Source organism: Fistularia commersonii, chromosome 9 (assembly GCF_037954325.1).
Source record: "Fistularia commersonii isolate RoL2024-O1a breed Wild chromosome 9, RoL_Fcom_v1.0, whole genome shotgun sequence".
NCBI classification, from domain to species: domain Eukaryota; kingdom Metazoa; phylum Chordata; class Actinopteri; order Syngnathiformes; family Fistulariidae; genus Fistularia; species Fistularia commersonii.
Window position 1 is genome coordinate 9,043,412 of NC_141292.1, and position 16,161 is coordinate 9,059,572.

The window sequence follows — 16,161 nt, forward strand, 5'->3', positions numbered from 1 at the left end:
CCTCCAGCCTGTCCTGCGTCTTCCCCAGGGCCTCCTTCAGGTTGGACATGCCCTGAACACTCTTAACAGGAACATGTCCAGGAGGCATCCTAACCAGTTGTCTGAGCCAGCTCCTCTGGCAACTCTACTCTGAGACCCTCCCAGGTGGCTGAACTCCTTACCTAGGCGTGAGCCCAGACACCCTGCAGAGAAAACTCATTTTAGCTGCTTAGATCTGTAACCTTGTTCTTACGGTCACAACCCACAGCTCATGACCAGTGAGGGTAGGAACGTAGATCGGCGGGTAAATCGAGAGTTTCATCTTTTGAAGCAGCTCTTTCTTCACCAGCACAAACAGGTGCAGAATCTCAAATACAAAAAGCATTCATATCTCCATCTTTACAATTTACTGCTCTAGGGGCAGATAATGTCAAATAACTTCTTTCATAGTCATCGCATTTATGTCAAGGTCAAGATTTTATATCATGTATCAAGTGAGGTTTCAGTAAAAAACTGGCTCCGGCTGGGAAAATATCCAATTTTGTTTTTTAGGTGATCTCTTGTATTTGCGAACGGCAAATGAAAAGTGATTGTCAGTTTCCTATCTCCCAGCTGAACTTTTTACTTGCTGCCGATTGATATTCATGTCATGAGACACAAGCAGTTATATTTTTGAATGCCGTGTTAACTTTGACGTTGGTACAAGCACGATGCACAACATAATTGTCAAAAGTCTATACTCAGGAGGCTGAGAAACACAAGTACATTGAACAAAGGGGATAAGTAAATAACGCGTTGCAAACGTGCTTCGGGCTCTTCTTTCTGCTTTAATATGATCACAAAAGACATTAATCAATGTGTTAAATGTCCATGTAAGTACTAAAATTAGACATTTCCAGATAGTGCATATTGAATAAACCCTTTGATTCTTGTACCTTGAATCAATTTACTTCACCAAGATCAAACTTTAAAAATATACCGTTTTCTTTTTCTGTTTTTTACATGCTCCGCATTTTGAAAAACCGGGGCCAAAAGCCTATGTATGCACATAACAAATATTCTGTTATCAAAAAAAGAAAGAAGAATAAAGGAAGTCTTTTAAAACCATGTATTTAGAATTTCAAACAAATACAATTGGCTATAGATTTCAGCTAAAAGGAAATGTGCATCTGCCTATGACAGCCTTTTGAGCACTTGGAAGTACAAAGAATTCTCTCCATCCGTTCTATGGAAATATGATTCGTTTGTGTGTCGAGCTCTTTATTGCCCTGGATTGCAGTGCTACATATCTGAACCATACAGGAACAGCCACCTGCCAGATCTTTTTCTCTGGTGGGTTTTCAAGCTGAGGAAGGGGAGGCTGCCACGGCCCTGCGCTTGCCCACAAAACTGTTGCCTGCAGAGCTAATTCCCACGAGCATCATAAGGATGATGTGTCACGGTGTTAAACACCACAGAGACGCTGGCGAGCTTTTAGCTACATCAGTGTGAATCAACAACCTGTGATTCTTATCACATTTACATGCAGATTTTTTTTGCAGTCTTTTCTTTTCCAGCTTGTCACCGCTATCACGGCAGAGGAGATTTAACTGCAACAATCTGCTCAAGCTAAGGGAGGGTTAGAGTGCACTCACGAGCGAGTATGTCATTGGGTAACTCTCCGTGTTTGCAAACCAATAAAAATGCCATCGAGTTACAGGAAGAGTAGTGCTATTGTTTCACGGTCTGTCAGCGAGTTCAATAGCCTTAAGGGCCTCCCAAATATTTAATGCACATTTATGGCTCCCTTTAGAAATATTATCAAGTAGTTAACCTTGCCCGACTGGGTGACCCCTGGTAGGAGGTGTAGGGAATGGATGACTAAATGTCTAGTCAATAGGGTAATTATGTCAGAGGAGGTCAAACTGCTGTGATTTACGAAAAAAAAAAAAAAAAAAACTATAACTGGCGCACATTCTGCCGCACAGTGGCACACAGTATCATAACATCCTCTGCTGATAGAAAAGTATGAACCTGGACTTTCTGGAAGAGGTCCTGAATGTCGAATTTCAGCAGGTCATAAGAAAAGTAGTGGTGTCTCCCTTTGTTATTGACCCTCTGAAAACGCACACACACACACACACACACACACACACACACCAACAAACCCAGACATAACTGACACTATCAATCATACGGTACACTAAGCAGATACTGACTTGGATAAGGATGATGTAGGAATGTATAGAGAAAAAGGGAAAATAGGAAACAGAAACAATATCATTTCTGCTTTCAACTTTATATTGGCTTCCTGGACTCAATAATCTGCATCAAGGCTACAAAATGCTTCTCAGCCAACTTCTGCTCCGTGAACTATCCATCAAACATCATTATATAGGCAGACTTTATGGTGAAGCTTTTAAACTAAATCATATTGTTGTTTCTGTTTCTTTCGGTGTATTGTATGGTATTTTTTATTTTATCTCTCCTTTTTTGCATTGATGCGAAGGACTGTACATTGTCGAAAACAGGTTGCAATTCAATGAAACTCAACTCGCTATATGTTACATCTCTATTTATAACATGTTCTTTGTTGCTTTCAAGATCGTCTTTAGATAAATTATTGTATTAAAAAAACTGCAACGGTAATTAACCAAAATGCAAACATGAATAAAATTCTGAGATAATGTGGCTTTTACCTAAATCTGTGTGATAATGTTCCCCTAATTGGCAATAGGATGCCGATCAAAGGCCAGATGCTCATTTTAAGAGCCATTCAATCATAAAAGCCCGGGACCGTTCGACTCACTGCAGATGGAAACAAGAGGTTACTCTGGCCACATGTGCAAAAATGAGTAAGTCCACTCTCAGAAAAATAAAGTACACCATCACCTTTTAGCATATAATGGATTTTTTCACTCACAGTCAGGTACTAGTTTTACCCTTGACAATGTCTATTTGTGCCTGTGTGGTTTAAAACTGAGACAATTCCATAACGCAATCATGCGGACAGGTCAAATATAGGTTTCAAGTTATGTTTTGATTAAATTCCATATTTGATTTCTTTAATGCCACACACATGATTCATCTCTGGGTGCAACTTGGAGTGCATCTGAACTTGCATTGGTTTTTGACTTTCTGTTCTTCAGCATAAATCCAGAAGTGTGCGTGCAACCAACTGACCATCTTTAACGAAATCTTCTTGTCTTGGAAACTGGACTTTAATTTCTTTACTTGAAGAACTGAAAAAGCCTCTCAGATGAGGGGTGAAACATCTTCAAGTGAAGAAATTCAAGTCCAGTTCCCAAGACAGACAATTTCAGCAAGAATCCACCAGGACATGGATGACTGAGAACCTCCACAGACAACTGACCATCATTTTGTTTTTCGTCCAAAGTTTGGCCTGTACTCATGGGTTGCGGTTTGGGGGGAGCAAATCCCAGCTGGCATGGGTCGAGAGGCGTGATTTAACATACGCTGATCAACTGCCAATCACAAGGCCATGATCGTTCAAATTCTCATTTGCACAAGTCTTCTTACCTGCTGCAAGTATTTTTGTACTGGAGGAGGAAAGTAAAGAAACCACAGAAAACTCGGGCAGATACAAATACACGCACACACACGGCCATTTTTTGTTTAATTTGAAATATATACTCATATCAAGGTTAGGGATTGATAATTTCTTCTGGATTTTTTACATTTATGCTTGGTGATTTGAAATTAATTTCTGCAATCACTCTTGTAATTTTCAATTAGGTTTTTAGTAAGTCTTACTGCTCTGGGCATTTGTCATGACAAAGGCATGGGAGGAGTGGCCTCCGGCGAGTGAGCTGGTAGAGAGGAGGTCAAGGTACACCTCCAGGTAGTTAATACCTTCAATTAAAACAGAAAATTGGCATTAACTTGTTAAAGCTTACTTTTTAAAAGTTGTGTTTTTCCTCACAAAAAACAGTTAAGTAATTTTAATACCATCATTTCCCATTGTCACATTTAATCAAACATTCATATGAGTGTCACATACATGGCTCAAGGGAACATTTTATATTTAAAAATGTTCAATTTCCAATGCTTGCCATGGTTTCATGAGGTCTGTAAATGTTATCAAGTTTGCTTTGCTTTCTTTTTTTTTCAAACGTACTACTAGATACAGATGGAGCTGCATGCATCAAAGCAAATGAAACTCAGGTGAAGTAAAACAGTTCTGCAAACAGATTAGCTCTTCCTGAAATTAAACTTGTTAGATTTCCACAATAAAAGGAACTTGCAGATTAAAAAAAGGAAAATAATAATAAAAAAAAAATACTTGTTTGCATGTATGAAAGTATATACGTGTGTGTGTGTATATTGTGGCGAGCTGGGGTTTAGCAAAGCAACAATCAATATATGTGTGTGTGTGTATGCATGTATATGTTTGAATATACATATGTATTGTGATACTATGAAAACATACAAACTCAAAATTGGCCAAAGCAAACAAACAAACAACCAAAAGTATTCTGTTACACCTAGTTGCTCCTTCACTGAGGACAGCCTTACCAATGGGGCTACAGATTGTTTTTAATTTTTTTAACCCTTGTGTTGTCTTGCGAATCAAGTGACCCACTACCATGTTTAGCTGTAGTAAAAACACCTTCACCTATTTTATTCCAACTTGAAATTTTATTACTTTTCCTAAAGAGACCCCATAATTAGAAAAAGTGATGCTTCTTTTTTGTTTATGTTTCCACGTGGGCTGTACACCACTAGGGTACAAAGATTGTCTTATGGGTCATTTTTGACCCGTAGGACAAGGGGAGTAAACATAATGTTAAGATCGCACGAGGGTTAATTGTATTTTATTTTCTCCATTTCGCTTATTGTGCTCTACAGCTTTATTTCTGATTCATTTTCAAACAAATGTGCCATAGTTTATGCTCGAAAATACACTTGCAAATCTCAACAGGTCCGACGGGTTTTTGGAGCCCCCAACGCACAAACGGGCACGCGCGCGCGCACGCACACTTTCTCTCTCTCCCTCTCTCTCTTTCTCACACGCGCTCCCTGGGTTGGCTCGCGCGCAGCGTCCAATAAATCCACTCGGAGCGCCGCGTGCGCCTGAAACGTTCCACGCCGCCCCTCTCCGCTGCGCTCGGTTCCTCTCCGCTCCTCTGCGCTTCTCTCAGCTCCCTTCGGCTCCTTTGAGCTCTTTTCTGCACCCCTCAGCTCCTTTTAGCTCCTCTCAGCTCCGCTCCGTCCCGTCCTCCACCTCCACTTCCACTCACCGCGGCGGAGGCGGCGGCTCTCCTGGCCGAACGCTAACGAGTCGGACACCTGGACCGAGGGGAGCGTTACCGGGGGAGCAGGAGCAGGAAGAGGTGGCCGCGGGTGGGACACACACACACACACACACACACACACACATAAACACATACACACTCTCTCTCTCCCTTGCTCTCTTTCTCTCTCTGTTTCTCTCTCACACACACTCACTCTTCTGAGAAGCTTCACTTGCGAACGACAAATGCGTGAGACCCGCCGCCGCGGCCCCCAGACCCGCCGGGGCGGGAGACGAGCGGAGCAGTGATGGGACAGTTTTCGGGCGGATACTACCGGAGTTCGGGTGTCCAGCTCCTGCTGCTTCTCGGTCAGCTGCTGCTGTTGCTGCTGCGGGCACCGGGGACTTCAGCTAGAGGCAAGCACCCTGCTATTTTCAATTATAGTTATTTATTCTTAATTGGAAAGTGCAACTTAAATTATGTGTGTGTGTGTATGCGCGTGTGTTTTCACTTTTCATTCCACAGATGCATCTGTTTCTTCAAACGTCCATAGTAGTTAGTAGTAGACTCCTCTCTGCTACAGAAATGTCAGCAGTACTGTAGTCTTTCTTTGCCTTCATGTTAAACTGTGTACCTAAAGAGGTTTTTGCTTCACCTAGAAGTAACTGCTGCTTGACAATCCCGGTGGGAGATTTGAGTGCTTCAGAGCCGCCTTCATTTTCACGAATCTCATTTGCATCATTGTGAAGTCTTGGATTCATCTTTAGGCATGGCAAACATTTCAGAGTAGATTGTTTCTGTTTTTCTTTCCTTGTGCGGGGCTGCTGAATTTTGGGATGCAGTAAATTGGTAGTAGCTTGATATTTGCTTTACAGCTCATAAGATGAGACACACCACAGCGGTCAATGTTGATCTGCTGATGTTAAGGCAGGCTACATGAGATGTTTTCTGATTCATGCGTCTGAATTTGTTCAAATGCAGGATGGTGGACTGAAAAGCACCCTCAGGAATTTATTTATTTTACTTTTTTGTTGTTTTTATGTTAATGAATTCATTTTTGTTTCAGTTTAAAAGTGGTGGATAAATTACAACAAACACTAAGTACATGATACCACGTAAACCACAGGTGTAGGGTATCAGCGCAATGGGCACCTTGGCAGACTATTGAAACCAGCAAGTTCTTATCACAGAATCTGAGCCAAAGTTGCATATCCCAGATGGGTCTTGCATTTCCTATTCCATTGACGTGCAACAGAAAATAGAAGATCTCTTGTGCTCACACTGCTATTGCCGATGTATGGCTGAATTATTTTTATCAAACAATCGGCATTGGAGCTGCACATCCACATTGTATCCTGCTTATTGCCCCTGGTCTGCAGATGCTTCTGCTGGCTTACAGACCTGCTCAGATAAATTCTTGTATAAACTGCAATGGAAATATTTGAAAAAGTATGAGCAATATGCAGCATTTTCTATAAATGGTCTATGAGGTTCACAGTCTTCAAACATTTCTGGATCCTTCAAGTTCGAATGACAGTGTGCTGTTGGGGTAAATGTTAGCGGTGTTTTGTTTTGTTTTTGTGGCATGGTACTAAATGTGCTTACTTGTAAATTTGACACTCCGGATAGTTTGTTACACACAACCATCTGTAAGGAGCGGAGACATTCGGTTATTGGACTGACCACCTCTCTTATCAGGGCCAAGATAACAGAAGCATCTTTCCGAGGAAGAAAAGTGCTCAATGCTCGTCTTTAAGAGGAATCAATTCCCTACAGTTAGAATATAACTGTTGCCATAGCAGTTACAGCAGTAACCTTTTCAGAAGACATTGCTGTGGTCAAACTGATGCTGACTGGGGGAGTCCTTTCTCGGCGTAGATTCTCACCTAAGCATGCCTGACCAACTGTAAAGCTTTAGAAGTTCTGGGAAATAGAATTCAAGGAACAGCTTAAAATGTAAGTCATGTTATGTGGAGATACTGGGAATTGTAGGAAAACTGCCCCAGACCTATTGACATCCATTTTCAGCTCTCATCACAGACTAATACAGACAAATTTTTTATTTTCAAATTGATCTTAGAGGTGGTAAATATTTTTAAATCTGCCTTTGTGTTTCTTCTGCGGTGGTGGCACTGCTGTACTGGCAGCATTTATGTGCTATCGCATGTCCCTGTAGTGTGAAAGAGTAAAGAAAAAATCTAGGTGCAACATGTAATTCTTATAAATTGCATATATGTTGTGACACAGCTGTTTGAAGTGCTGCATTTCCAACGTGCTATCGGCTGGGTGGTAAAATATTCTTGCTGAGCGATATTATCAACATCGGCAGTGTTGGATACAGTAATTATATGAAAAGAAAGCATGAATCATGGAGAAAATAATTATATCCTCCACAAAAACACACAAACATTTTCCCACTGGCGGCAAATAGTCCCGTCAGATTATTTGTTGTCTCTAAGAAATTGAGTTGTTTCCTTTCCATCTTTGAGTCAAGTCTTAGCCGATATCTGCATGTGGTGGGCCAAGTGTCTTTTTTTCTTGACAGTGACGGCACGGCGGTGTGGTAACTCTGTCAAGATCATGTCTTGTGAGATCATTCATCTATAATACATTGGTTAAATGGAAGAAATGATACTTGTGAGAGAGCATACAGCAGGAATAGCAAATGCATTTACCGTGATTTCAAATGACCTCCACAAACTATGGCAACTATGATGAAACAATGTCCAGCCAAGCATGAAACCTTAACTACTTAACTCTTTAAAATACATGTGCAATTGAAGGGTAGTGGCAAGAGAACAATATAATATCTGCAGATGATGTTGTACAATCCAGCAAGATTTATCTATATTGACCCGCCAAAGAAGACTGATCACAGTATTTTGCTTTGGCAATTGAAAATCTATCAGATCAATATTTTATTAGCAAGATATGTGTATTCTGTATCACCGATTGTTTTGAATTTAGCTTTTTTTTTTAAGACTTTTTTTCGTTACGTGATATATTAAATATAACTCTCTCTGTCACTTTACAATACTTTGTTGTATATGGAACATTGTTTTTCGATGCTCTTCTCTTGCAATAATATTGTTGCAGTTACTTTAACTGACAATAATTTGTTTTATAAACAGGAAAAGAACCCCCATATGTGCTGTAATGGAAAAAATGAACTGTGTTCCGCTTTTGTTGGATTTATTTTTTATTTTTTCATTTTATTATCGTCATCATATTTATTGCTCAGATTGTGATAAAAGTGAATATTTTGTGGGCGCTTGGCAAGGAAAGGGATTGAGATCTCAGCGTTTGACAGCTCAGTGATCAACTGTTGTTGAAATAAAGACAGTTTTTTTTTTTTTTAATTTTCCAAAATCGGTTTAGAACAGTGACAGTTTGTTCCCCACAGGGACACAGTGATGGCACCTTTCCACTGTAACACCTCACTTAAATCCTAGGATGGAGAAGGTTATCAGAGTAAAACCTCTTTGCTGTAATGCTGACATCAGGACGATGATCATTTTGTCCTTGGTGGCTGAGTTGCTGTGATTGGTTCACGTCCAGATTTAACCCAGGAAACCATTGTACTAGAAGCACCTCTATCCCATTTAAAGAAAAGGAGAATAAAAAGAGGAATCATCAAGGCCATGTTTGATTCAACCTTGGAATTGCACTCTAGGCCTCAAATTTCCAATTCAAATGGTGTTTTAAACTATGTTAATTCACGAACACGACCGTGCTGGTTTCCACGGAAGCTTGGTTTTATAGGAGACTACATGGTCATTGTATTGCACAGTTTCCCTCTTGCATTATTCAGGGGGAACAGATTTTTCTATCCATCTCACCTTTTCTATCCTTTCCCCTCCCCATCAGAGGGGTGGAATCAGACTACATTGCCAAAGAGTGACAGTTGCACTGATCAAGGCCGGGTTAGGAGTTGTAGCACGAGTAATCAAATAGTGTTTTCCAAGGACCGTGTGGGATTCTGAAACTTTAGAAATGTGTCAATGAATAGGCTTTCGTGTGTTGTACTCCTGAGAGAGGTGGGTTGATGGGAACACAATGCTTTTGTGTTATAAAAAGAATAATATATAAATTGTTCATCACATTCATTGTGGTTCTGGTGAGAGGTCCTCCATTGAGGCAAGGAAAAAAAGAGATTTACAGCAAACGTTTATTTACCAGCCTAGGGATTAGGTTGTGTCCACTTATTTTGTTTTCTATGAATGCTTAACCCTGATCTTACCATGAAGTGTTTCTCCATTCATTTCATTTTATTTCATTCGATGTATTATTTTGCTGATATTTTCTTTTTGGCTGTTGTTTCTTCCACTCAAATTCCTGTTGTGATTTCAATATTCATAGCACATTAGCAGGTTATTTTAATTGAGATATGGATTAAGATCTTGGTAGTAACCTGGTGATTCTCTACAAGTTTGAGGGCTTTCCTATTTTCAAACTTTCCATTTTTGCTCTTTCTAATTTTCCCATATTGGTCAGCTGATATTCACATATGTCTAAAAGCCAAATGACTCATGCTGTCTTTCCATCATTTTGAGAAAATACATTACATTTTCTCATGGGGGGGGGGGGGGTCATCATTTTTTGATAATTTTAATAAATTTCAGATGTAGCAAATCTTTTTCATGGTAGTATTGTCCTTCCATTTTTTCTCCAAATTACCTTTTTTCTTTGGTGATGCCAAGATGATTCACTGCTGTAGAAAAAAGTTTGCAAATATCAATTGGTGTTTTTCAGTCATTGCTCTATGAGAACAAACTTCACTGCTTCAGTGTTTTTAATGAGGTCTCCTTTGCAGGCATAACAGTGATCTCTACAGGAGCAGAGAAGTACTGACACGATGGCTGGCAAACACAAAGGGATCTATGATATTGCGATATATAGCTGTACCAATAATCCAACATAGCCCCATTAAATACTATTCAATTGGTACTGATGCACCCATTTCATCCTCACACCTGTAAGACCAAGGAGATGGTCATTGATTTCTGTCAAGGTCAGCTTTCCATCCTCACACTGGGGGCGAGTAGACAAGCTCTAAAGAGTGAAGGCAAAAAGGACAAATGACTACAACCATATCTTCCACACCAACAGTGAAATCATCTTCAAGTATCAATGGGGTTTCTTTCTCTTTGAAAACTCTAAACCGCAGGTCAACCTACCTGTTAGTTCTTTTGATGGGTAATACAAAGCACAGACTCTTAAGACAATACTGGTTATTTCCAGGCCTGTGCCTTCATATAGTAGACGTTTTACACTTCTGGCCAGTTTGAGGTCCAAACCTGTGTGTGTTTGTCTATTAAAGCAATTTTCAATACAGTTGACCAAAAAGAAGAAAATCCATGGCATTTTTCCTCACAGCCCTATTTGTAATATTTAGTCCTAAATGGGGTAATGTTGTACTGCATGTTTCGTCTGGCAATCCATGAAGAGAATAATAGGCTGTCAAATTTTGCATTTCAGTTGCTTCCTGCAGACTTGCTTCTCAGCCTCGTCCCCCGCAGCCATGGCGTCCTCTGTTCGGTAGCAGCCAGCAATGCTGTCATGCGCTTTCTAATAACGCTGAAAAGGAAGCCTTGGCGATAACTGCCCATCCACAATGCACCATTCAATGCCTCACTGGCTAACTCAAGGGCATTGCCTCCAAGTCAAGATTCGCTCCATATAACGTTTACCTCAATGCCAAACACTCATACCACCTCTCTTCCTCCTTGCTCTCAGGCTGTGCTTATAGGTAGCACCTTTGTGCTGTTTATTTCATAAATATCCCATCTTTTCATCCATTCCCGTTGTCCACTCATCCCTTGCAATTCCCCCTAGTGTAATTTAGTTTCAGTGGATTGTTGCTGTGACAAATGTTTTGGTTCTGGGATCATTTCTCAACTCACCTGACTGAGGGGGAGAGGAGAGGCAAGCTCACGGAGGCAGAACAAGGGAGCAGGGGATGTTACAAGGATGAGGCTGGGGGCTAAAGAGAGAGACTGATAGGAGGGTTACAGTACGGAATACTTAAGTATTCACCGTTATCAGTAACTGCCACTGCAGTTTGTCAGTGACAGGGAGCAGCTGTCACAACTCCCCCCCCGATGAATTAATTTTAGAGGTAATCAAAAGCAAATACATATTTAATCGCTTTTGATTAAAGCAGAGGTTTTAGCTATCATACTGTGAGTATACCATAGTTCACCCATTTTGGTGGGTGATAAGAGGAAATGATTCTGATTCTGACTATGAATCAGTAAAAATAAAAAGGAAATCACAATTAAGATTTTCATCTCATGTTGGTGACTCAAGTACGTCTGCCTCTCAACCAACTGGACTGAATTGGGGGTGAAGCTTGGCACCTGGGTTATGGTGCAGTTATTCCTGAATAAGTCTTGTGGTTGAATGTTGAGGAATTAAATTCAAACTCACCTTCGGCTCCCTTGTGATTCCTCAACACCGCCACACTTACATTTTATTCATTTTTCTTTGTCACTTTTTCGATCTACAGTCAAACCAAAATATAGTGATTGATTATCACTGCCACAAATACTGACCGAAAACGCAGGACCAGCAGTACTCAAGTGTATGAGTCGATTGTACAAAATGTAAATTATTACCCAGTACTTAAATTCCAGTTTTTAAACCAGTATTTTTTTTCAGGGAAGAGGAAGAGTGTCTTGCTCCATTGGTTTTCCATCCATGTTGTAGCACAACAAAGCATAACTTTTACAAATGGACAAGTTATGCTGGAAACAAATTAGTAATTACTGCCTTTTTTTGGTGGCCTTGTTAGCACCTTCCATTGGTGTGTGCGCGCGCGCGCGCGCGTGTGTGTGTGTGTGTGTGTGTGTGTGTGTGTGTGTGTGTGTGTGTGTGTGTGTGTGTGTGTGTGTGTGTGTGTGTGTGTGTGTGTGTGCGCGCGCGTGTGTGCGCGCGCGCGTGTGTGTGTGTGTGTGAGAGAGTGGTTATTTGTGTGTGTGAATGGGTGAATCCTATCTTGTGTAAAGTGCTTTGAAACCACAAGCTGTGAAACTGCTGTTTATATAAACATGAAAAGATCAAGCATTTTTGAAGGTTACACTTAAAATGTGCACCAAAGTTCGACAGAAACCCAAGCCCTGCATCTGCCACATTTTAGAAAACCATTCAGTGAGGCTTTCTGATACTCTTTTGTAGAATCGTTTCCAAAGGAAAGTTCTCCTGTGTGCATGTTTTGCTGCCCTGGAGGTACGGTAGTATCAGAAAAGATGAGGTGAATTGTCTCAAAATCAAGTCTAAAGAGAGTACAATTATAAAATACACAAATGCACTGGCATTTTATAATAGTATATTATTTCAAATCAGATCTATTTGTAGAATGTATGCTGTATGAACTAACAGTAGTATATCAGTTTACATTTATAGTCTTCTGAAAGTCAAAGTAATTACAATCGAAGAGTCAACACAACTCCCATCTGTTCTATTGCAAACTTGTACTGCAGCTAAATGTGATTTATCTCATTAAGGTAATATTTACTGTACCAGCACATACGTACATTTTTCATACCTAGCATGTAGATAATTTCTTTCTGGTGGAGGTATTGACTGCAAAATTGACTTGTGCTTGAAATTATTCATACTTTGGGGTAAAGCAACGTGCTCACTGATAAGCAGGAGGAATAAACTCCACGAGACAAGGCAGACCAGTTTTGTTATGTAGTTTTTGAGCTAATTTCAACTACTTTAACCTTATTTAGCGTCTCCAGCTTGTTATTTCTCTGCAACTGGTCGGTTGGATGATGAAAATTGAGAGGACCCAGGTGCCGAAGGAAGGCTGGCAAACAGTTAAGGTGTTTCATTATGGGACAAACAAAAACACACATGTACATTTTGCAGAAACCACGGACAAATATGAATCTGAACGTTAAACAAAATGTGGTGCTGATTTACATTTAAATGAGATTAGAAAAATATCACATTTTCCAAACATTATTACCGAGCGGTGTTGAATTTTCTCCTCTTGTGTATTGACTGCGAAGAATGGACTTTAAGTGTTTGTCTATTCTTTCAGTTGTCGTCTGTTTTCTTTTGCTCTTTGAGCTTCATTGAAAGGTTCCGCATGTGTGACTTTGATGAGCTTCCCCCTCAGCCAAGGACTCCCTTTTGTCATTAAGATAGATAACATCTATTCTGTGCATCGATGTGGTTACATTCATTTTACGACTACTTTTGGTTTTACCTCACGGACAACGCAATCAATAGATAGTTTTACCCAATTCTGCTTCATTTCATCTTAGTCGGTTCGGAGCAGTTCAACCTCAGCTGAGCTAATTCATCTGGGCATAGATTCAACAAGGTGCTAGGGATGTTCCTCGGAGATTTGAGTCCATATCGACATGATAGCATACGTTGTTGAATCTAAAGCAGGTGGCTTTCGAGTAAGTTTAAACCCAGAAAACAATTTGGAGTAATTTCACACCACAGAGCCTCTCAGGTCAGTCACTTGTGTTCAATGATATGGTCAGCAACAATACCCAGGTAAGGCTATTAGTAAGTGAGATAGTTTCCTTAAAAAATGTTTCTCTACTCTAGGCAGACACATTTTGGGTTATATGATAAACAGTTTTGAATGGTTTTAACATCATTATATGAATGCGTTTCATCCCATGTCCTTGAATGCTGTATCCAGTATATCTAAAATACATGTTGCCAAGAGTCTTGAAACTTTTGGTTTATACTTCTCTCAGAATGCACTGTGTCAAACTTCTCCATGTAATTGAATGAAGGGATGCATTTTATCCAAATTGGTTGTAGTGATCTGCTATATGAATAAAAATCTGTTCTTTCAAAAAGATCTGTTCGCGGAGTGACATTTGCTATCAATTACTTCCGTAAAAGCTCTGCTTTGCTGTCAAAAGTCATGATAGAAATAGTTATGAAATTCTATGTAATAGAGGGTAAGATATCTACAGTGTTTCTGCTTGATGACTCTTGCAATTGTCATCCAGCCGCAGTCTCCAACCGGAGCTTGCACTTATACTGACAAGACTCATATTCAAAGCGCTGAATTGTAGAAGCATCTGAAATTGAAATGTCAGGTTGAAAAGAACATGGCCTGAATTACAATGTGGAACTAGAAAAGACAGGGTTTTCTACAGCGGCATCTTGTGTTAACATTGTTTCTGTGTTTACCTCAGTACAAGATATGTTTGGAGTGCCCTGAATTTTCCACAGAAAATGGTCAAACTCACATGAAGAGCGAGAAAAGTGTCATTCTCCCACTTCTCTGTTTAGGCTTGAATTCCAATGTCGAGGTATCCTTCTCTTTTCTGGTGTATATGTGTTAAACAGTTGTAATCCCAAACAAGGCTTGATAAAATGAGAGGATAAAACCCAATTACCCAGTAGGCAGCTCTGAGTCATCTCCCATTTGTTCTGACCATTTTCTCCTCTGTCTCTTTATCTCGACTCGTACAATTTACTCAAAGACCAACCTAGCCGATTTTAATCTGCAGGTGAAAAGAAATTAGATTAAAAAATGTGAAGAAGAACCTGAAGTGATGGAGTGAACTGATCGATGCCAGGCGCCCATGTGCCGGTGTGCTTTCATCTCTTCAGTATAATCTTCCTGTGTGATTGTAAACTTTGTATGTGCCAAGCTTCTGGGGGGACCAATTAAGAAACGGCAGGCCAGGAGTTTGAACTGTTGCCCTCCTAATAGCCTACGGGCTGGAATGGTCCTGATCCCTATCAGTCGATACCACATACCTCTCTGTTTGAGGCTGCTGAATGCCAAACATCAGCATGAAAATGGAGCGTAGGAAAAGTACTGTTGTATGTTGCTTTACTTTTTTAAAGCCATTTTAACAGAACCATATCCAATGATTTTAAATTATCGTAATTAGCTGCAAGTTAACAAAGCCCAAATACAATTTTGTTGAATTTATAATAGTTTTCGTCTGATTTATAGTGTTATTAGTTTTATTGGGCATCGGATTAATGATTACTTATAGTGGACTTTTCATCGTAATTTTATCGAAATTATGCACACATGATGGTTGACAGTTGTTTGTGGCAAACTTGATTTTTTTTTTTTTTTTTTTTCTATTTCTGTAACAAAGCATTTTGATTATATCCCGAGAGATATTAGCAAACTTCATCCTGTTCAAATTGGTCTGCGACTATATTCTCAGTCATTTGTTTGTATCCTGTTAACATTCTGCTCCCTTACTGCTGACCCAAATGGTGCATGATAACCTAAAGGAGCTGTTTTTCAAGGATCATGGCATGCTATTTCAAGATGGAATATTAACTGGACATGTGATGACTCTTCCCAAAAGGTTTCTGCTCACTTGTACCGTAGCATGTCCCCTTGATGGGTGAAGAGTTAGGTAGCCTATGATGTCATCTAATTAATTTTTACAGATTTCTTCAGACATGATCAACACTGGCGTGTTGTTATGTCTTTCAGTGATTGAAGGTCCTATAATATTTTGGATGACCCATTGGAAACACCTGAAGGTACTGTGTGCAGGCCAGGTGGTGATTTTCAACATAATTAAAAGTTTCCATTTGAATTTTCGAAATGAAAGGAAACAGAGCCAGAGGGTTGCAGAGATGAAGATGTCGAGGTTATCTTGGAAGTGCAGAGATTTGATTGAATCATGAGTCCATCAGAGGGACAGCACATGTCCGCACAGCTTGGGACAGCCCAAGCTGTTCAAGGAAGTCACTGAAACCCGTTAACCTCAACTGGCAACATCATCAGATGGTGTAAGCGGCACTTTGTTGGTTTTGACTTCATCGGGGATGGACTATGTCCAGTATGGGAATTTTTTTCTCTTCAGTGGGGATATATTCCTGTTAGCCTCACCACCAAATGACTTCCCACAGCCAAAACTGATTTTCAGTTGAGTGTGATGAGTTTCAGTAATACCAATTCAGAAGCCATGGTTCTGTCCTGGAACTG

The 16,161-nt window shown here is 40.1% G+C and overlaps 1 protein-coding gene across 5 annotated transcripts in view; it reads left to right on the plus strand.

Annotated features, from left to right (window-relative positions):
• The first annotated feature begins 5,169 nt into the window (after positions 1 to 5,169).
• The window catches only part of LOC147231144 (netrin receptor UNC5D-like), a 174,223-nt gene continuing 163,231 nt past the window's right edge, over positions 5,170 to 16,161 (plus strand). For all 5 annotated transcript variants that reach the window (XM_086152317.1, XM_086152320.1, XM_086152318.1 and 2 more), the window contains exon 1: positions 5,170 to 5,629. In XM_086152317.1, the coding sequence (XP_086008443.1) occupies positions 5,521 to 5,629 (109 nt within the window). In that variant the 5' untranslated portion in view covers positions 5,170 to 5,520. The remainder of the gene's footprint in view (positions 5,630 to 16,161) is intronic.